General features: G+C 44.4%; 1 protein-coding gene and 1 long non-coding RNA gene across 7 annotated transcripts in view; one reads left to right on the forward strand and one right to left on the reverse strand.

Moving 5' to 3' along the window:
- Nucleotides 1-22,225, forward strand: part of LOC135386953 (phospholipid scramblase 2-like) — a 124,262-nt gene that overhangs the window by 19,587 nt on the left and 82,450 nt on the right. For 3 of the 6 annotated variants that reach the window (XM_064616423.1, XM_064616422.1, XM_064616425.1), the window contains 5 exons: nucleotides 3,119-3,199; nucleotides 10,267-10,356; nucleotides 19,045-19,196; nucleotides 20,467-20,640; nucleotides 21,261-21,383. In XM_064616423.1, coding sequence (XP_064472493.1) covers nucleotides 3,119-3,199; nucleotides 10,267-10,356; nucleotides 19,045-19,196; nucleotides 20,467-20,640; nucleotides 21,261-21,383 — 620 coding nt within the window. The remainder of the gene's footprint in view (nucleotides 1-3,118; nucleotides 3,200-10,266; nucleotides 10,357-19,044; nucleotides 19,197-20,466; nucleotides 20,641-21,260; nucleotides 21,384-22,225) is intronic. The other 3 variants (XM_064616426.1, XM_064616424.1, XM_064616427.1) reach the window with 3 other exon arrangements.
- Nucleotides 1,238-2,112, reverse strand: LOC135386952 (uncharacterized). Its single transcript, XR_010420734.1, has 3 exons — nucleotides 2,046-2,112; nucleotides 1,454-1,531; nucleotides 1,238-1,346 (listed from the first exon to the last, which is right to left on the reverse strand). It is a non-coding gene; the product is annotated as an uncharacterized LOC135386952 (long non-coding RNA).

Consider the following 22,225-nt stretch of genomic DNA (forward strand, 5'->3'; position numbering starts at 1 on the left):
AAAAAATCACAATACTAACAAAAATTGTGGAGCTCAGTTGCAAAAAAAAACGAGTAAGAATGGAACCACTGAAAACAAATTAAACGCATGTCACGAGTTTCCAAAAACCTCACGGAACTAAATATCGTTCACTGCATGCCGCTATGTAAAGTATTTCATTAACTAAAAGGTTGTGACACGTTCTCAAGGACACCTTGCCCAATAAAACGCAGGAAATGCTAAACGAAAATATGAAGGTTTTCTTTGCAAACACAGCGTTACTTTATTATTAACGGTTCATACTACATAGTATTCTACGCAAAATACTCGAAAAACATACTGTAAAATTCTTATCATCTTCATATGACACATGAAAAGACCATTCAAAGAATGAATTGTAACATATTAAATAGGAGTAATATTAAAAGTTCAAGATGCAATACACTTTGCACTGAAAGTCAAAATCGAGTTCAAAAGTCTCTTCTTCAGTGGAGCAAAATATCTCCGAAGGATCATGCAGAGAAAAGGCATATATGAAATATCAGTATTACTAAACTGCAGAACACCTTGCACTGAATGTACATATAACGGAACTGAGTTGACAAGTCACTTTTTGACTTTAGCAAAATAGATAATTCGTAGTCATCTTCACATGACGTGTAGAAAAATTATCTAAGTGAAAATTTAATGAGATAAAGAACCCCAACGCATTTTGCACTTAAGGCATGTTACGAAAAATCAGGGGTTCCTCATAATGCAACTTCCGAACCTGATCTGATTTTACCAAAGTGGTGTCAATCTGCACACCCATTTCCTGAAACAATTCCTCTATGCTGCTTACAACGCAATCGACAACCACCTTGGGGCACATGTGGTGGCCCTCTGGGTTATGGCATAAATAGCCTTTTTTTTTTTCAGATTATTCTTCGAACTTTGATCTGTTCTTTCCATCTGCTCAAGTAGCTCACCCATACATTGTGTTGGCTGGCTCATCCTGTCATGTTATGTCATCCTGTACTCGTGTGCTTAACTAAATACAAAAATTCAAATGATGTATGTATCTTTAGATGGTTTCAAACGTTGTTCCACAAGTATCACAAGAAGGGAGAAAGCCACACCCAACACACTGAACAACGTGGTCACAAAAGCACTGGAAATACCTAGTCGACAATCTACAATGTTGGCAAATATAGGTTCGTACATGGCTGGCTGGCTGGGTTTGCGACGAATCCCGAGCTTGCGGAGAGTTGTGGGAAGGACCTGGTTTGCTACTATCTCTCTGAGCCTCTGCAGAGTTATAGACTGGGATTGGGCTGCTGCTGTATTTCTGCTGGACTGTTCGTATGTACTTCTGTGGCACAAGATACCTAAATATAAACCGCAACGTCAAAAGGGGGCGCGCTGATTATTTCATTTTTACACGTATCCCCACAGTTTACGAGTGCAGGAACCATTACCCACATTATTCACTTACCCTCTGCCACAATACTGCCAGGTAACTCATGGCTGTGTCCATCAAATTTGGAACCAGTGGAGCTGCGCTATGGGTTACCTGCGAAGAACAATCTTTTTTACTGCAATATTCTGCACAAATTGCAAGGCCATAATATATCGGGTGCTTTTAGTCCTACCACTTTCCGTGCTATTGCGCCGAATGCAATTGTAACGTTAAAAATGCTTTGCTCATGACGTCTCAAGTTCAAAACAACCTGCGAAGAGCCAAATGATAACGGTTACACAAGTCTGACGTGGAAACGCGCAGCTTGCTTATCCTCCTTTTCGGGATTCTATCATGTAGTCACAGGCAACCAAGTGATGATAACCGACATTTCAGTGCAATGACAGAAGAAGAAAAAATGACCATAAGCGACCGTTAAAATAACTGGTTAGGAATCGACTTAAACAATAGTGAAGGAAAAGAACGAATGTCTAATTCAGGACGAGGAAGAAGCAGTCGCAATTATGATGCGTCTTTGGGATCACTAAAAGCGAATGCATCAAGAAGTTTCACGCAACGCAATCACTTGCTCAACGCATGCATAAAGCGCGTTCCTCGTGTTACTAACCTGTTTCACTCAGTGCTGCATGCTTGGCTCGTGCATGGTGACAATAACAGCATGCTACTTCCAGTGCGTGTCCATTTTCATCCATTTCTCCAATAAACGCATCACGATCACAGCCGGCGTCCGTGCAACGTCCCTGTGTGAAACCTCGAATGTCTGTGTGCGTCCGTCACATCATATATATACCTGCGAGCTTCGCCCATGCAACATTGCACTAACATGAGAGTGAACTACGCAGGAATGTAATAGCAAATGCAGAAGGTTACTTACTATGTGACTTTGAATTCCGTTGTTTCCAATGCAACGGATGTCGAAGCGGCGAGGTACCACACAGCAAGCGAAACGCTCCTCCCGCTTTTTCCTGATACACGCTGTTGCCAACTGCCACTTGATGTGCAACCTCCACCTGCCGACTTTCGCGAAACTGCGGACCACTTCGCTTTTATAAGTAACGCTGGTAACTTCTCGAAAAGCGTAACGCCGTCCTTAGGGGTAACGCCACTGTTTCTCTCGCAATGTAACCGGTAAGAGGGCAGCGCACGTCCGCATGTAACCTTTGAATGGGCTGTAACCTTTACATCGAGCACAAATAACTTGTATTTCACAAGTTAGGTGCGTATCAGAGTAACGTTAGAGGGAACTAGATTAAGAGTGTATAGGGGATGTTATACAGCATTTCAACAACACAGGTGCCAGAAGTTAAAAGCAATTTAGCTTAGCAATAGCATAGATAAGGCGGGTGTCTGGCTACTTATGCCCCAGGTGGCTAGTGACCATGGGACAAAACCATCTTTGGACCACCTAGGCAAGGCTCGGGGGAAAGTGACCTTACAGAGTGCTAAACCGAAACAGAGGAAGTGAAGGTTATTATTCGCTATGTGGAATGCACCAACAAGCCGAAACAGCTGCCTGTTTAATGTTGACAATGTCGTCGAGGCGCGTAGCTGGAAAGTTAAGTACCTTCTGCACATGCGTGCATAACTGTCCCCTCCATAGTAACTTATGTTTCCCGACACGCAACATTATGTGGGAAGATTATGTTGCAGTGGAAGTAACGGGCGATAAATGTTTTACAGAGCCTGGACTAATACCAGAACGGACGGGTCTCGAGAGCCTGGCACCGCTCAACGTAGTGACAATCATACCCGTCAGGCACGGTGAGAAGAACTTGTAATCATCATCGTCATTATTCACATAATATATTTTCAAGGTTAGGAGGACGGTACCATACGGATAATTCGACTATCAGACACAATGAACCTACTGCAGGCTCGTCAGTTGTTTTATTAGGACCGCACAAATGGACAGAAAGAGAGAGGCCATCATGTACAGTATGTTAGTTTGCGTCCCTGGAGGACTTCCCGGGGAACTCCGCCGGCATCTGGAAAACTCAGAGAAACCTTAGATATCACCGCATGGGGCTACACTGAGGGATGTAAAACGGGTAGGAATACTCTATTACACTTAACACGTACAAAACTGGCTTCACTTGATCAGGTTTAAGAGTATTAGACATACAACAGGACATATGCACCAGTAAAAAGGGAGGAAAATAGAAAAGCAAAACACAATGGAAGACACTTCCCTAGCCGAGGGGGATGAAAAAACAATAGTAAATAAAAAGTATGCTAAAGTAAACAGCGAAGCAGACCGGACAGGACCAACAACTACAACACAGGGTACATAACAGGGGAAAATTCACAGCCCGGAGAGGCGAAAAGCGCAAGGAGACCTTTCCGATGCTCCCTTTACTCCGGAGTTTTGGGGAAGGCTCAAAGTCACTTGCGGACCCCAGCCGGCCACGCTGCCAGACACCTCTTCCTCGTCCAACGTTTCGGTACAGAGCATTCTTGTACGGCCATCTCAGTACACGGACGTTTCGCTACGCGGACATGTCGGTGCACGGGTATCTCCGTACACGGACGTTTGGATGCACGGACATCTTGGTACATGAACATGTCGGTACACGGGCATCTCTGGACAAGTATTGTGGCGTAGAGAAAATGTTTGCATGCCAGGTCGTCGCCATTACAGGTTCAAGCATGAGTCTCCTGTCTCTGCTAAATTTTCGCGTCTATCGGGTTCGCCGCCGAGGTTCAGGTAAACTCTCAAGTCAATTAATGTTATATCCCTGGAGTTTTTATTTATTTTTTCATTTTCGGGCTTAGGAGCGCACCTTCCGAACTATTCCAATATATTCGGTTTCGATTTGAGAGCAATCGCTTCGATTCAAAATTCCAAAGTAGTATTCCACATTCGATTCGGATTGTTTTTATTTGGCAATACTGCCGGTACATTTCGAGTTCAAGCGTTTACGTGATAACATACCCTCAAATTGGCAAATAAAGTAAAAACACCGTAACTCCACTCACAAGAAAACGACCTGTAACCACCATAAATTACACACAAGATAACATACAATAATAAACGAGCGAGAAAAAAAAAACAAGAAAAGACCCTCTGTCAGCAACGTTTCTATCCTTTGAAAAAGTTTGGAAGAAATCAGACGGACACAACAGCTGACGGAAGGGCACTCCACCCCTCGAGAGTTTTACAAAACAAAAAAGGTGAAAAAAGAGGAAGAACTCGAATCAAATACACAAGTATTTGATTCGAGTTGATTTGCATATTCAGTATACGCAAAATCCTAATATTAGCACCGCCCTAATAGGCAGAGTTACTGCAAGATGCGCAGGGTGTTTCTTGCAGACTTCTAGAAACTTGTTTCTAGAAACATCGGGAAAATTAGCCGTATTGATATAATATAATATAATATGGCCATACTGACATAAATATGACGGTTACATAATTGATGGAGGAGTCCCTGTGTTCCTTTTCTCCAGGAGATGGCCATGCCGAAAATAAATTTCGGGGCAGAGGTTTATTGTTGTAAAGTAGGCAGAAATGAGCATAAGTATTTTCGACTCATAAAATAACCTTGGTATTTGTTATATAAACATCTCGGTAAGATAATTTATTCCACACAAGTTTTAAACTCTTTTACGAACGCAACGAGCGCAACACACGCGTCCCGTTCCGCGCATGACTTATACCGAGATGCCCGTGTACCGATTAGTCCATGAACCAAGGTGTCGGTGTACCGAGATGGTTGTACCAGAAAGTTCTGTACCCAAAATGTTTTGTACCGAAACTTCCGTATACCAATCAAATAGTCTAAATTAAACGAATTTCAGGGTTAAGAATGTCGGATCTACAATGTAAAGGAATTGGCGTAACTAGACATAAATGTAGAGGGATTTATGAAATGACATGTTTGACAGCGTGTTTCACACTGATCTCGATTGTAAAAGGCTGGATCGCGGATAGGGAGCGCGAGCGTGAAGAAACCGGCCGCCATCTTACGGTACCCACAACAGTCGCCGCAGCGATCATGGTAACTTCTTGCAATTACGGTCGTACCAACCGTACTGGCAAGGTTACAGGGCCTAAATTTATACAGGTGAGTCACTCTTTATCGAGGAATAAATAGGCGTTCATTCTGTATATTTAGTTGACCATTATGAAGTGTTTTTTTGCCCAAAACGAGCACTGGATGCAGGTTGCTTGATCGCTCTTCCGACGTTCAATCGAGCACACTTGCATTTTACTCGGCGGCAAATACAGTTTGAGTGCATAATATGCTTGAAAGAACACGTTACACTACAAAGGTAGTGTTGTCATCAATATATGTGCGAGCACTCGAGCGCTTTTTTGCATGCATTGCTAGCATGGTACACGGTGTTCTCTGCGGAAGCAAGTGCCACATTCATTTCTTTGAATTACCTTCACGCACAAGTTCGGTATTACGTCATAATGAGACCACGATTGTCACCTTTTTTCATGTATTGGTATTGTTTTGTGCCTTGGTTTGATTTGTGACAAAGAATCCTACGTAACGGTGGTGTGGCGCGACTTGAATAATGCCTTTGTGTCTGAGCTGTATCGTCAGCTTGTTACGATAGTAATAATTTGTAGCGTGTCGTGCTATTTGAAGCAGTTTTTAAGGCAAAAGTGGTCTCTCAATACAGGTTTCGTCATGAGGGCTACCCAGTGAATAATCTGTGTAGTGTGATACGGCTGGGTGTACAGGTAAGTATCACGTTCCTCATCCACTGGTTTCTACTTTACAGGAAGGAACAACCTCAGTGCACGCACTGTGGTTAGCCTCTCTCAGTTTTGCATATTTTCTTAGATGTTCACATCAGAAACACACCTTATACTCTAGGCTCCTTCACCCAGCAATATAATAATTAGAGATTATAATTCTTTTTAGAAGAGTTCCCCATATTCTTTTTAGAATGGTTTTTCATCTTTTTTAATTTTTAGAAGATACAGGGATTGTAAACCATGTTGTAAACTGATGTATTAACATTTGTCCAATGCATTTATTAAACAACATATTCATCTTTAACTGGTTGCACCCAAACCAATGTTCTGATGTATTATTTCCTGTGTTGTCGATGCACCATAAAAATTGGAATAATCATCATCAATGCAGGTTACTTCACAGCTGCCTCGACATACTCAAGAAATGGGTGCAGAACCTGCGTAATGCCCACAAACTTTGATTACCACAGCACCTCAAGAAAGTATGTGTCACATGGGATTTTTAAATGTATTCACAGTATATAATACCTTGTATTAACTGTTGTAGATCTAAGCCGTCTCTACAGTACACTCTCAGAAATTAAAACCGTGAGAACTGTGATAATTGTTTCAGTTAATAGGGCATGCACGTATATGCTATAAGAAAATTATTTCTTGAGAATGCACTTCTCTGGCTACTGGTGTTGTTTACATCTACTGTTGATCACATTCATTTATCACATATTATATTCTTATATATATTATTATATTAGCACATATTTGATCACATTAAATTCAAAATTCATCATATATAAGAAAATACCAGGAGGGAAGTTGCTATTCACTGCTCATTCTAACCTAAAATTGAGTGCTACAAATTTAGAGAGAGTACCTGTCCATTGTCATTCCTAAAATATATATTGTCATTGTAGCAAGGTCATAAAACAATAAATGTAGTCTTTTGTGACCTCCCTGCACGTTCATTGTATCCTGAAACGCATAAGTGCAAGAAATAACTTGAATAAACTTGATGTTGTATAAACTTGATATAAAATGTTGAATGATATAATGTATGATATAAAATGTTGAATAATATAATGTACGATATAAAATGTTGAATAAACTTGAACTTGTATATTCTCTTTACTCACCATCAGTGATCTTCTTTACAAAAGCATATCGTGTTAGATTTTTTTATTTACGTTTCACAGACGGGGTACACGAGGGCCAAAATGACAAAATCACAACTGTTTCAAGCTCCAAATCGTCCTGCTGCAATTATCCTGTTGCAGACCATACGTGTGTAGTGCAAGAGGGCCCTTGCACATCAAAATGTAAGATGGGAGTCACAGTTAATGCAAAGTGGTTCCTATGAGAGACTTCGATGCTGAACAAAATTGTGCAAACTGCGGAAGGTGCCATAGAACATATTCAGAAAGCGTGTCTGGTCTCACAACGGTGCTACGACGCTCTCTTTTAGATGACGATGATACTCATTGGAGTTTCAGATGTGCAGCTGCATTTTTTCGAACGTGCTCCACATAACAAGCATGACAAAGTCAGCACTGGATAGCAGGCCCCCGTTCCTAAGCAGCTTTGTTCACGCTGCAGTTGTATTCAGCAAAAGCATGTGAGTACTCGAGAAGGACATTCAGTTTGGCACAACCGCCCCTGCAAATAATCAGAACAAATGAAGGAAGAAACAAACAAACATAGAAGGGCTGTACTTCAAAAAGAGGTAAATCTTGTGTCTCAAGGAGGTGTTACCACTTTTAAGTAACTTAATTGATTAAGCTTACATCACTACCTGATTAACTGTCCTAACGAGCGTGTTCTAATTGCGTGAAGCAATTAGATCACGCTCACAACGTATTTGGGCTGCTTCGGTGTGTCCATATTTGAGAGGCAAAGCACCGCAGTCGTTCACTAAAAGACACTTTCTGCGGCGGTGCTTGATATAAATCATACGAAACCGATACACGGCTAAAACAACGGCTGTGATTCTACAGAACGATCTCTTTCTGCCATGCGAGTATGTCCTTTCCCGGACCGTTCTTTATGGAACAATTTTTGTCCAGAACGCAGCACGGGATATTACATACATGGTGGTTGTTAACCTCACATCGTTTCTTGTTGAAATATTGGCTGGGAAACGTACTGTAGTACAATCCCCAGCGCTGCACTGCTGTGACGGTCTAGTTTCGGAATGCAAAACTCACGACGCTCGGGTGGTATGCTCACAGGAGTACCAAAGACCCCTTGCTGTCTGTAAGGACGACCCACGCATCAGGCACAGACCCGGTGATATGCCGCAGAGCGGCGAGCAGACCGAGCAGCTCCGCATCCGTGGATGACACAGTGTACGGATGTCGGAGGGCAAGGTGTTGCGAGTTTCCTGCAAGACTTAGAAAGCCGCTGCTGCTGATTCATTCGCTACCGACCCATCAGCATAGATGGCGCTGCTCGGCGGATAGGCCGAACTGAGATGTTCGAGCGCGAGCTGGCGGGCTACTGCCACAGGCACATCGTTCTTCCTCTGGAGACCGGGGATACTGGCACAGACTTCGGGTCTGTCGGGTCGGGTCTCGTTAGAGCATATGCGAAAAGGCGTGTAAAATGGCCATACTGTATATGCTCCTTTTTTGGAAGTTTGGGTGGCAGCTTTGGAAGTGTAGGTATTGACATTGATCGGTTGGTTTCTTGTAGAGGTCGGTGATAAGTTTGCTCGATTGTATAGATATATTAGCGTCGATGAAATTTATCGAGGTTAGAATAGTTACAAGTTGTATTGTGAATAGAGTCAACACTTCAAAAAACGAGCGCAGTGAAACTTCATCGCTAGACCAAATAACAAAAATGTCCATGTATACAAGAAAACTAGAGGTTTCGTCGGGAAATAGTCCAGTGCTTTCTGTTCGATTTGTCCTATAAAAATATTTGCAAAGATCGGGGATACATGTGATCCCATAGCTGCACCTTGTACTTGGCCAAAATGCTTGTTATTAAAAGCAAAGTTATTATATTGGAGAACGAGTTGAAGAAGGTCAATAATGACGGAAGTATGAAGGATCTCAGAAGGGAAGGAAGACAGGTAAGATTCGACGGCGCTCAGACTTTCCTCATGCGATATGTTAGTGTAGAGTAATGCAACGTCCATGGTGACGAGAGTCGTGTTACTAAAATTCATAGGTTGGTGCTTTAACGAGTTAATTCTGAACAGGGAATCATTGGTGTGTTTAATATACGATGGAAGAAACAACGGAATGTGTTTTACGCAGTGGTCAACTAGAAGGGATATGTTTTCAGTTGGTGCGTTGATGGCAGATATTATCGGTCGGCCAGGGTTATTCCCTTGATGTGCGCATGTGCACGGACGTCCACCTATGGATCTCCCACAAATATCCGACATACATCCATTTCGGGATATGGACGTTCGGATCTAATTTGTACGTCCGGCGGACATATCCGGCGGAGTGTTGTTAGGGCTGATGCGCCGCGGGAAACATGCACCGACGCCAGCTCGCCCTGCTTGGTCTTGGCGACCGCCTTCGGCGTCGGCCAGCTTTGGCGGCATCGCAGACATCGGTGTGCCGGCTTTGTGATGTCCAGCGGCTATAAACAAACAGCCAGCGCACATTAGCCATGCCATACATTCCGCGAGAGCATTGTTGTTGCGGCTCGACAATCACTTGGCTTTAAACATATACTGGAGAAGATCCATGTCTATTTTAGAGTTAGTTTGTACACTGAAGTCATAATTTTAGTTTGAGACAAAAAGATTAATCCGTTCGGAAAATTTGCTTTAAAAGAAATGATGTCGCATTTGCAACTACGTTTAATACTAAAATAACCAAGTTTAATGCTCTTTTGCACAACGCAGTTTCTAAATAAACTTTCGGAAGCGGAGACTAGCAAATTCCGAGAGAAATAAGTTAGGGTAATAAGTTTTACTGAAGTATTTGCGAGAATAAAAGTGTAAAATGTGGGTGGATGTTCCTCACTATCTTCAACGCTTTCTGACGTGTAGTGGATCGCTTTCCGGGCAAGGTGCAGAGTATTACGTGGAAAGACGAGCAGAAGAGAGTAAAATGAGCTACGCTCCACTTATTCTTGTTTTTCTTTTCCCTTAACAATGTAGCAATGCTGCCCTTATCGAGTGCACTTGTTCGCAAACCCAGGTTCATCGTGAAGGACTATTGGAAACACGACCTCTTTCGTCTAAATGTAGGTGAGTCACTACACGCGGGTGCAATGGTACAATATTTACGCTTTGGAATATATGTTAATAGTTAAGGTAATTATGGTCTAGGAGCAACGCGTACCAAATGCCAACATAAGAACTGAGTCACAGAGGCACGTCTTTGGAAAATTAGAAATTTAGGAACAAGACTCTTCGGGGAGCCCAAATTCGCGCACGCACCAGTGAGAATCACTCTGTTATTCGCTATACTTTAGAGCTATCAATGGAATTCCCTAGTTTGCTTGTTATAGTAAGTGAGGTTAGTCCAGGTTCTCACTCAACCACGGAGGGGTCCACGGACGTCGGATTCATGTCTTTGCATGCGTTAGTGGTGTTGATCATGCTTGTAAGCTGCAGGCAACGTTTGGCACGACTGATTAGTTTTATAACTACAACATCACCCAACATGTGAGCGCTTTGTATTGTGTTCCCGCAACCGATCCCGGGAGCATGATTCGCCCAGCAAGACCTATTTCGCCTCAGGAGAACCACAAAGGCTTCCGGGGTTGCAAACCAACTTTTAAAGCTACCAAAAGTAAGAGGGGGCTATTTTCCAAAAAAAACTAAACCAATACGAGCACCACGAGAAATCACACTACCACAGGTCCCATACACTGCATAGTGTTTTTCGTACAGGGAGTTCCTGGGTGCTGGAAGCATCTGCCACAGCGAAACTGTTTTGGCTATTACTGTCCAGGTAAAGGTCAGCTGCATGCGCTGTTCGTCCTAAAATGCATCGTCCTAAATTATTTTCATTCAGCTAGCATCTAGCTTTCGCTCTGTTTTAAAGCGGCATCCAAGTGGCATCCAATACGGCCAAAATCTGCTGTCATCTTGTAAAGCAGTATGTGCGGCGCAATTACTTTGCACAATCGCTGCCCGTGGTAACAGGTCGGAGCGCTCCAACTGCACCCCACACCCACTCGTGTGACGTTGGTAGAACCACCGTCTGCTACGAACATTGCGAGCTGTTTCTTTGTGACTGATATTCATTACCTGGTTTATAGCATGTTTTCTAAGAACAAAGCATGTGTGCATCCCGACAAAATAAGATTGCGGTCACAACAGTAATATCCGTGGCTTCTCTTGTTGTCGCTCCGCTGTATACAACAGTGGAGCGATGGACGGGCCAGTGAGCCGTTCAAAGCGAGATTATTCCGAGGCGTTTGCTGTAGGGAGTTTCTCCGACGTACTCGCTCATTCCGAGTTCTGGCGAAGTGTGTTTGATCTGTCGCGTACCTACCTACATGAACGAAGTCTGTGACCGTATAGCTCACCAGCGCGGAGTTCAGGATTGTGTGAATAAGAAAAGCACCGCCTGACTGTCGCTTGCACAAGGATCCGCCGAATCAGCCAGGCAAGACGCTCGCTTTAATTCAACGTCAGGATACAAGGTCTGATACAGACGTTCGAATATGCAGTCGATACGTCAGCTAGAGCGATTATTAATCACCGCCGAGCGTTTTTGTCGTACGCCAACGATTGAACAGGAACAGATATTCCCCTGCTCGGTCGGCATGGCCATGTATGCGCCGACACGCCCACGTACATACGTACACGCACGTCCCCATCAGTTGTCACGTCCCGCTGGTGTCGCTGAAGACCTCCCTGGTGCGACAGCACAGTACACAGTAACAGTACTGCACCAGAAAAAGGCACAGGGCGCACTCGCTGCTCATAAAACTCATACTAGCAGAAAGTAAGCAATGGCGGCGCTATTGTGGCGCCACCTGTTAGCCACTGAACTAACTGTGCAGTGAAAACGGTCAGCCAGGCCGCACACTGTCGGGAAACACTGGGGTATCGTCGTACAACCCACAGTAAGATTCGTCTGCGCCAATCGTTCTTCTCGTGGTGTCAGCGTTCCCAAAAAATCGAGGTTGTGTTGGTGACAGCCTTCGAATCATCCGTTTCGGACACTACGCAGCCGGAGGACGGGTAGCGTCTCCGAAGCGGTTGCAGACGCTCCCGTCGGCCCAGGACGCATACTAGCTCTCCTCTCCCCCACTCCTTCCTGCTGTCCTCTCTCCATCTGTCAACATCTGTACGCCGCTCATAGTCTCAGTTGCTTCGCGGCGCTAACATGGAATAAAAAAAAAGCAGATACTCCGCCCTGCGCGGTGTTGCTGACCTCGATCATGTGATCCCAGGTCCAATGAGGAGCGTCCCTATCACTCACGTCACATGGTGATGCGCGTGGCGGCGCTCATCACGTGTCTATCGGTGAAGGCGAAGGAGGGTGTTTCGCGCACGGGAAAGTCGGGGGGCTATTGCAGGCGTCCCAATTTCGCTACGGCTGTACTAATTGTAGGAAATCCATTTTAGGGCGCCTAACATTCCATACCGACCAAAACCGACGCCTCTAGACTGCTCCTTTAAGATTAAATGCTATGTGCTACTATATCAACGATAAGAGAAATCGAGTACTAATGTCCTGACTGCGAGCACGAAACTTGCGCGCCCAAGAAAATGCTGATGCACGTTCACAGCTACACATACACAATAAGTTAAGGAACAGTAAAACAAGCTACGCTGCCTTCTGTGCTAAACCGTTTCTCTGACGAGGGTTTACTTCCTCAAGGGTGCCATGACAGGACCCAGATCAGAGGGCAGGCGCACCTACCCAGGCATATTGGGGCTAAAATACAATAAAAAAAAGTTGAAATAGTTTCAACATTATTGGGAATACAGAAAAACCAAATGTAAGACTATTCACTCGACCAAAAACTGCCACTCAGTGTTAGTGAAGTCAACTCAACTTAAATTTTGGTGTGTGACGCAGCGCCCAGACCTCGACCAGATTTAGACTGAAACGAAGAAGATCGGAAGACCACTGCGGTGCTGCGCTGATGATGGCTCAAAATTAACCTCATACAGTGACCCATTGCAAATGCATGCAGTCCGATGTTCTCCGATTTGTGCTTTGTAAGCCGTGGGCGGTGGAATGTTGAATGTCGCCCCAAATGAAACTTATGCACTCCGCAAACGAACTCCGAAACGAACTCCGAAACTTATGCACAGGGCAGTTCCGATAACGTCACCCGATACGTGTTTTTTGTTTTGTTTCCGCAAGTTAAGGCTCATCTTCGACGCATGAGGCGGCACTGGAGTGCTCCTTCACCCTCTCAAATTGGAGGTGAAAGACTAGTCTCCGAAGATGCGCAATGAAGAAAATAAAGAAAAAAAAAGTGTTCCTTCACGAATTTTTGGCGGACGATCTACCGAACGGATTTTTGTTCTGAAAACGGCTACGATATCAGGTGACCGAAAAGAACAGATGTTCTCATTGGGACAACTTCGTAGCTTTTATAATTAAAAAGTTAATGAACGATTTTTAGGTAATTCGTCATTCCACGGTTGAGCAATAGATGGCCAAAAACGTCCACCGGCCCAGAGATGATAAAAGTGAAAACAGGATCTCTAGATCCCTTATAGTTTTTTATGAAAAATCTGTATCGAAAAAGACATCCTGTATGGGCACTTCACCGAGCTTGAAGTTGCCAAGTTAAACCAAGCCAACCAGCAGACGACCTCAACTGGCGCTTCGCTCCTCCCTGCCAACTATCTATATTTTATTCACTCAGTTTAAAAATTCAGTTTATTTCTTTTGAAAACGAAACCTACTCAATTGGTGTTTCGCTCCTGCAAACTACCAAGGGTTTGCCCAATCTTAAAATAAATCTTAGTTTCGCCCCTGCAAACTATCAAGACTTTCCTCACTCCAAATTTAAAATGTGAGCTGGTTTCTTTTGAGAACGAAAGTTTCTGAATTCCCACTTTGCTCCTGCATATTATTCGAACTTTATTTACTCCTAATTTATTATTTCAGCGTGTTTCTTTTCTAGGTGAAACCTTCGGAACTGGCGTTTCGCTCCAGTAAACTATCAATTTTCGCTCTCCGCGAATTGAAAATTTTAGCATGTTTATTTTGAGAACGAAGCCTTCTGAATTCGTTTTTGCTCATGTAAACTATCAATAGTTTAACATGAGAAGTCTGAAATGAGAAATCCATCTTCCATTATGAATAGTTTGTTCACTCTAAATTTAAAATTCTCTTAAAACAACACCGTCTGAGTTCGCGTTTCGCTCATGCTAACTATTGTTCAATTTAAATGTTGAACATATATAATTCGGAAACAAAACCTTTTGGATTCCTTTTTGCTTTTTTTTTTATGCTGCTTGACGGTCGCCTGTCGCTCGTTATTGATGGTTACGTCTCGGGGAGAAAAAAAAAAAGGATGATCAACTAGGGATGATCAAAGGATGATAAAAAAAAAGGAACATGATCGTAAGAAATGAAATATGAAGTTCATGAAATATGAAATATCGGAGTACATATCTACGTACACTGCTATAAAGTTGGCATTTCTGAGGAGGAGTTAGTGGCCCTTAATTGTCGCAAACCCGTATTACTGGGACAGTAACATAAAGTACCTAACATAACTTACATAACTAGTTTGGTAGCATATGCGGTTGCTCTAAATAATATCAACCGCACGCATAGTGCACAACAATCCACGACATCTCTTTTTTACGTTTTCTGCTTTGTTGGTTTAATGGTGGCGTACGCGCAGAACGTGGAACGATAAAGCTAATGTGATACCCATTTGGAGATGCCATCCAAGAGGAAAACTTCAAAAACAAAAACTGTCGCAAAATAAAAAATTGTCTTTTTTTCGTAAAGCAGGAAAAACATCGAATTCGCAACTGCCACATTCCTGTTGAAACTGCCCTTCCCTGTTTCACGTCTTCCGATGACGTCAATGGCATTGCCGGGGCTGATTGCAATCTGATACCACCTAAACATGAACACAGATGTTCTAGCGACTGTTCGGCAGCATATTGCGAGTCGGAACACCGCATTTTGTGACGGACAGCCTGAATTCATAACCGACTCCAGTGACGTCGGTCGCACACGTACTGTTACCTGGTTTCAGCCAGGAGCGCGCAGCCCGCTACAACTTCCGGTTAATTTCATTTTCCAATGTTTCCGACTGTTCGTTTCGAAACAAAATATTATATTCCAGTTACATGTATCAGGCGCCGACTATTCTGATCGCACCTTCAATTCAACAACGTTTTTTGTCCGGACACCACTTCTCAGCAGAACAAAAACAAAACAAACTCCTCTGTTTTATGTAATCGTGTGTTTTTTATGCGAGCGTTGCGAAATTATTTAAAAATATCTATTGTGCAACAAAAATAAATGCGTTTGGTTAGATTCATAATACAACTGGGAGCAATGTCCTCTATATTTTGGCTTCTACATTTTCTGTGTTCAGCTTATTGTCGATAACTGAAACTATCGATAATGTTGAACAAAATTCTCTATCGTCAAACGAGTACTCATGCCAATCACCGAGAGTACTATCGATAGTGTTCGGATGACTATCGCCCATCACTAAGTTCAAAAGACACGGATTGCCTTCCTTTTTCTGCTATCGCTAGCAGCGGTCGAAACCGTAACTGAACCGTAACCGAAAACCGCAAAAAATCGTTATTTTTGCCGAACCGAACCCGAACCGTAAACATTTTTTTCTGTCCAATTGAACGAACCAGAACTGAACCGAAAAAATATTAAGCGGTAACCGATTCGCCAGACGGTAAAAATGCCCACTCGACTTCCGCCCAGCAGCTCCCTACATCGCTCGGAATCTCCGCCGAATTCATAGAGCGGACAAATTGACAAACCTAGAAGTGAAGAGTCCATGCACCTCCTACAGCCTCACCTCCAAAAGGTTCACGACATCCCTGTACATTTTTGTGGCTCAGAGTGTTAAACGAAAAGAGAGAGATAGAGAAAGGTGTGCTACACGACAGCTACACTTCGCATTGTTGCCTGGGCTACTTGCATTCATTTAGCGTCGTAGTGTGAAGATAACATCCGCAAGCAACGAGGGGAAAGAGGTTGGCGTGTGGTCCGGACCCAGATCATGGAGGAAGGAAACAGAGGTGCGGCTCCCTCTTTTCAACGGGGAACAACGTATCGGCGTGCGCATGGGACACTGGGATACGCCAATCTACCACGTAACCGCTTTCTTTCTTTTTTTTTTCTTTAGAAACTGACGATAGCCTTTTACAAGTGAGCTATTGAATGGTATGCTAGCTGTACGCAATTTCCCAACACTTTTTGGTCCAGTAAAAAATTATCTGCTGTGAACTGCATGGTTCTTTGTACCTATGAATTGTAGAAGCGAGGGAGTAAGAGGTACAAAGAAGGTGCAAGCCATCGCAGGAACCTGATAACTAATTCTCACATGCCGTACACTGATTGCCACAGCACACGTAAACCGGTTCGAACCGATAAACATCGGTTCAAACCGCTATTTGGGTTGCGCTGATCCCGAACGGAACCGATAATCTTAAACCGGAACATGAACCAAAACCCAAAAAATAACGGTTTCGAACCCCGATCGCTAGGGATGCCGCCTTGGCCACCAGACAGCGATGCTCCCACTTTTATCAAGGGTCCAGCCACCCGTATCTCTTTGATTTATTTTCTAATGGTTTCAGTGTTCCTCATGTCAGACACCAAATGGCCCCGTCTAAGCCACTTTCAACTAAGCAACTTTCAAGGGGTCCCACTTCAGTGCATTATGATATCCAAGTGGTTTCAGTTTAACCCACAACGATTCTGGCTAAACGCATTCGGACGTCTAATACCCAAAACGCACTGTCACAGACAATCTGGATCGGTCGGTAATCCTGGTCGGCGCAATCCTGCTGGGCACGCCGTACCGTCCGCACTTCACGTTCGTGATCTTCGTTTTCATTTGCAGCCGTCTGGTGGACGCTTTGCACAATACTTCCAGAAGTTTCAAATTAAAAGAAAACACTGGTCCAGGATGTCTACTTTAAAGAAATTCACATTAATACAAATGCGATTTCATCTGTTTCGGCGTTTGTCGATGTTTGTCGGGCCGCTGTCATAGCCGCCATCTTGCCAACCCGGAACCGGCAGTGCGAGTAGCGAGAAAACGAAGAAGTTAAAGGAAGCCACTGCGCCTGCGCCAACCCTCCTCGAAGTGTGTAATCATGTTCGCGAACGGGGAACACGTGTCTGCGTTGTTGATCTCTGTCGCCGAGACTCGCTTTGTCCGCACTTGAGAACGATCACAATCGCTGCCTAATAACGATTGGATCCTGTGGATCCTGTATCAGTGCGTTTTGGGTATTAGTGGACACACTCTGACCACAAAGCTGTTCTATTTCAAACTACTTTGCCTTCAAACCGGTTCCATGTTGATCCACTTTGCTGGCCAAGTGGTTCCGCTGTACCCCAGTTGAGATTCCACTTTGTATTTGCAACTGAGGTGCTCCTGGCATCTTGAACCGCACTCTCCCTCCCGAACCGCATTCTCCGCGTCCCTTAGTCAGGTGGACACTCTCACCCCCTCTCAAAATTGCTTGGTCCCTGCCCAAATCCAGCCGACCAACGCTCCACCCTAAAAGCTCTCTCGACCTATTTGGAACAACATGACTTCGAACATTATTGTGAAGGGGCTCATTACTTCATTCCTTCCATCACCATCGGCAATGGATAGAGACTAAACTGCCCATGCCCATCCATCATTTTACAAACAAAGTTGTGTGCGTTTCTTACGCACCGCACATGACACAATTGTAGAAAAAGCGTGAAAGGTACTTGGTGTGAAACAAGAACACAAACATCAGACAAACACGGCAGCATGCAAGGAACATGTTCGCTTGGGCCGCATACTTCAAAGGTCACGTCGTTCCCAAGATTTCTGCAAGCAGCACCTGCTGAGCTGCGGGATGCGACGCGCCGTCCATCCCCTGTACGTTCAAGGGGTTGCTCTGCCGTACTTTTGAGATAGCGATGAGCGACACTCTACAGGGATGTCCGTTGCTCGTCCTAGCACGGCGAAGGCGTTCGCCTCAAGCGTGGACATTCGTGCTTCCTTTGCTGTCGTGTGGGCTAAGTTAGTGCAGCTTGTCTCATGGGGGGGGGGATATGTTTATTAAAGATAAAGAAAGGGGGAAAGCTTGTCTCATGGCTATGGTACACTGCCATGCCAGAGTGATTCTCTTCTGCTCTATGTGTGACTTGTCGTTTTTAATGGGCACCTTGCCAGTGCTGAATTTGTTCTTGTCCAATGTTAAGTATGTGGTTCACTCGCCAGCATATAATGTAGACCTCCAATTGAGTATGTCGCATAGGAGAAAATGCCTGGGGGAAGCCGAATCACCGTTAATGTGAATAGCTTAGGTGTTTCCCTGAGGAGTATGCAAGTGTATTCTAAGTATATCATTCGCAACATTTCAACACGCAACACGCAACATTTTCAAGCGTGAAACACGACAAGGCTACTGGGCGTCATAGTATGCCAGCCAGATTCGTCGGCGGAGTTCAAATGCAGGGGATAACTTGTCCCGAAATATGCATTCCTGGAGTATTCGGAAAACTTTTCTCGTTCTGGAGTTCCTTTTCGAGGTGCGTCTTCTTACTCGAGGCAATGTACCACATGTACTGATTGAAGAGCGCGTAGGACCTCATTTACGACTCTTCTGCGTAAACACATGGAAAATCATCCGCATGTGTTGCATTATGGACGTGTGATCTAGCCGTGCCGTAGAATGGGTTGTCCTGGACTCCTCCAAAACACTTACCCGCCAAATGTTTTCCACATGTACTTTTTTTATTTTTTAATGCAGTGAACATCTCATCATGCGACCATTGTTTTGGATCTGCAAACAGACCCTTCACTATGTCGATGTCACAACAGGACGGATGCGTGATGGCCTTCCACCGCCCTCTTCGACTTCAGAGTGGAATCAAAGGGTGCTTTTGTGGTTGCCTTGGACAGGTAAACAGCTTATAACACGTCTTCACGTAGAATGCGCATTTTTTGTTTTGGTTGTAAACAGCGTACTTAAGATGTTGCATAAGTGCTGCTGATACACCTGCTCTTATCGCGAAGCTACAATTAACGTGACAAATGACAATTTCAGATCCGCTGTCTAACGTAATATTAAGAAACATCGCATATTGAGGGGGAATGTCGCCGCATACACGACAGAATTGTCCAAATAACGTAAAATATACTCACTGTGAAACAAGAACGCAGACATCAGACAAACACGGGGGCATGTTGATACGCAGGATATCTTGAAAACGCCGCACGCCACCAATGCGAGCAGGCTCGAACATGTTCGCTTGGGTCGCATACTCCAAATGTCACGTCGTTCCCAAGATTTCTGCAAGCGCCACCTGCTGAGCTGTGGGATACCGACGCACCGTCTCTGCCGTACTTACGGATGTCAATGACCGACATTGATATCCATCAGTTAGTGTCGAGAATCAATACAGTTTTGATTTTGATTCAAGCTGTTGCCCGATTTACGTGTGCTTTTACCGCGGAGTCAGTGAAATTGAGCAATGGTTCTCAAGGATACCCTTTATCGGACACAGATGACATTTTTACGATAATGGCAATGCTTCCCAGACTCTGCTACTCTGTGATCTATCAAAAACATAAAATATCTCCTCGCGATGGGATATACGCGATGCTGCATGCTTTTGGCCTCCAGTGCATGAGCAGTAATGTACAAAACTGAGGCTGACATTTACTTTGACTCTTCCCATAGCGGGAATCGGCTGAAGGATAGAAAACAGAAGAAAAAAAAACGGCTCTCAATAGCAATGACTGTTCCTACTGGCTAATGTGAACGTGTGAGCACAGTTACTCATAACGGAAGTTGAAGAACGCAACTCTTACCTGGTGACTCGGCGTTGAGCTGCAACATGCACTTTGCTTACACCGTCCCCACAGGGAAGAGAACAAGGACTTTCCTGGCTTTAGTATCCAAGTGCGGGCACTTTCCTCGGCCAGAAATTCGGTACGTTTCTGCAGCTTTGCGAGGTCACTGGTCGCGACACCCTGGGGCTCCCACACCATATTGCACACTGCCACGTACATTTCCACATTGCCACACTGTCGCATTTCTTGTGCTCACGGCCAAGAAATGTGGAAAGGAGGCCGAACAGGGAAGAGCGTTTGGTCTTCTCGAATTTCACTGCGTCCGGCCGTCCTCTTCTTCTGATCTCTTCCCATTGTTCCCATTTTTCCGTTTTAGGAGATGGAGATTGAAGCCCCTCCCGGAAGAAGAATAGCCTTCATTTCCGAAGATTTCTCCATGTGGGGTACTTCTTTCACCATAACTGATGCCAGGGGAAACGCGATGTTCAAGGTCCTCGGCCCCGTTCTGTCCACCAGCTGTTTGAGCAAGGCGTCTCCGGACATATTACAGGTGCGCCACCGTGGAAACGAAAATCGTGGAAGAAGTCAGACAAACACGTTTGAGGCACCAATAATAACGATATCCTAATGGTAATCCACAAGTGTCACATGAGCGCCATTTCTGTGCTATTTCTGAGCGCCATTCATTTTTTCATGAGCGCCATGTACACACACCTCTTGACAATCGCCGTATCAGTGCTCTTTGCGGGTGGCTTCTTTGTGGGAACCCCCTCAAGGTCAAGGGTGAGAGAGGAGCTCCAATTATATCACTGATTCTGCTCTGCTGTGTGAGTTTTATCCTGGGTCCCCAGTGACAAGTGACAGTGGCAATACCCCCCAAAGCTAGCAGACTGCAGTATTGCTTCGTGAGTCAATAGGGAATACAAAATAAGCACCAAAGAAATTTCGACAAGGCCCGTTTCTATCTTGTTCCCTTTTCATCCCTATGCTAGTATTTGTTTGTGTGCCAATATGTTACATGAGGTTTGACACAGCATTTCAATTGACGTTCTGCAAACCCAATAAAAGCGGCAATGGAATGTAGGCTCTTCTAATAACTACAAAGCACATAAGTAAGGTTTCACTGTGGACAACCATGGCAGACCCATTTGAATTTACCATTATATTCAGGTGACAACAATGGGAGGGTTCCCAGTAGGCGAGATATGGATTGGTGAGCAAATTACGGTCTCCTTTCTCGTCAACCTGGATGTTCAGCTCAAGGGATGTCTAATCGCCTGTGGAATGCTGGCTGTAAGTCTTCCCTTTGTGTCGGCTCTGTTAATCAGACTGAATGACGTGCTGCGCTGAAGATGGACTATATCTCGTATCTTACGAAACCTAATTAATTTAAGCCATTGGAAACCAGGTGTCTGGCATTCTGTATTCTCCCAAAATATTGTAGTTCTATTTGACACGAAAGTATAATAACATTAATTTGTACTTTTGAGAAGTACGACTTCATATTGTGAGCAATTTCTGTCACCCTGAGAACAGTTGGTGACTGTCTTCCAACGTGGCACGAAGAGCTCGGAAGGTAGCGAGCCCAAAAAGTTTTGATGAACTCGCGTCTACGTTAGCCCCTTTACTGGAGGTGCCGAGTAGGGGCAAGTACCGGAGGAAATGGACTGCCGTTTCGATAGCTGTTTCAGCAACGAAATGCCGACACAGTTTTATTTTTACAGGAAAAGAGCGCTGTATGTGTTTTACAGCATCGTACAACGATATGGGGCGACTTGCGTTTTATCGATGTGTAACGCCGACGACGATATTATGGAACGACGAGTGATGTAAAACAAGATCACATTCTAAACCATTCTGTGGGACTCCGCGTTCTCCAGAAGGCTTCTTTGAATCGCAGACGCCCATGTCATGCAGCAATGCAATAGAGCTTATCATGCCGCGTTGTGTAGCCCGTCACATGCTGCTACAATCTAGCATGTGCTTTTTTATGAACATTGTAGCCGACCAATGTGCACGCGAAAGCTTCACATGCCATGCGATCGCTCACAGTGCAGGTACAGAAAACACCAGGGCACATGTTCGCACCTGCTAATGAGGTCTGAGAAGTGAGTGCATAGCATAGCTCTTTGAAA

Source organism: Ornithodoros turicata, chromosome 3 (genome assembly GCF_037126465.1).
Source record: "Ornithodoros turicata isolate Travis chromosome 3, ASM3712646v1, whole genome shotgun sequence".
In the NCBI taxonomy this organism is placed as follows: Eukaryota; Metazoa; Arthropoda; class Arachnida; order Ixodida; family Argasidae; genus Ornithodoros; species Ornithodoros turicata.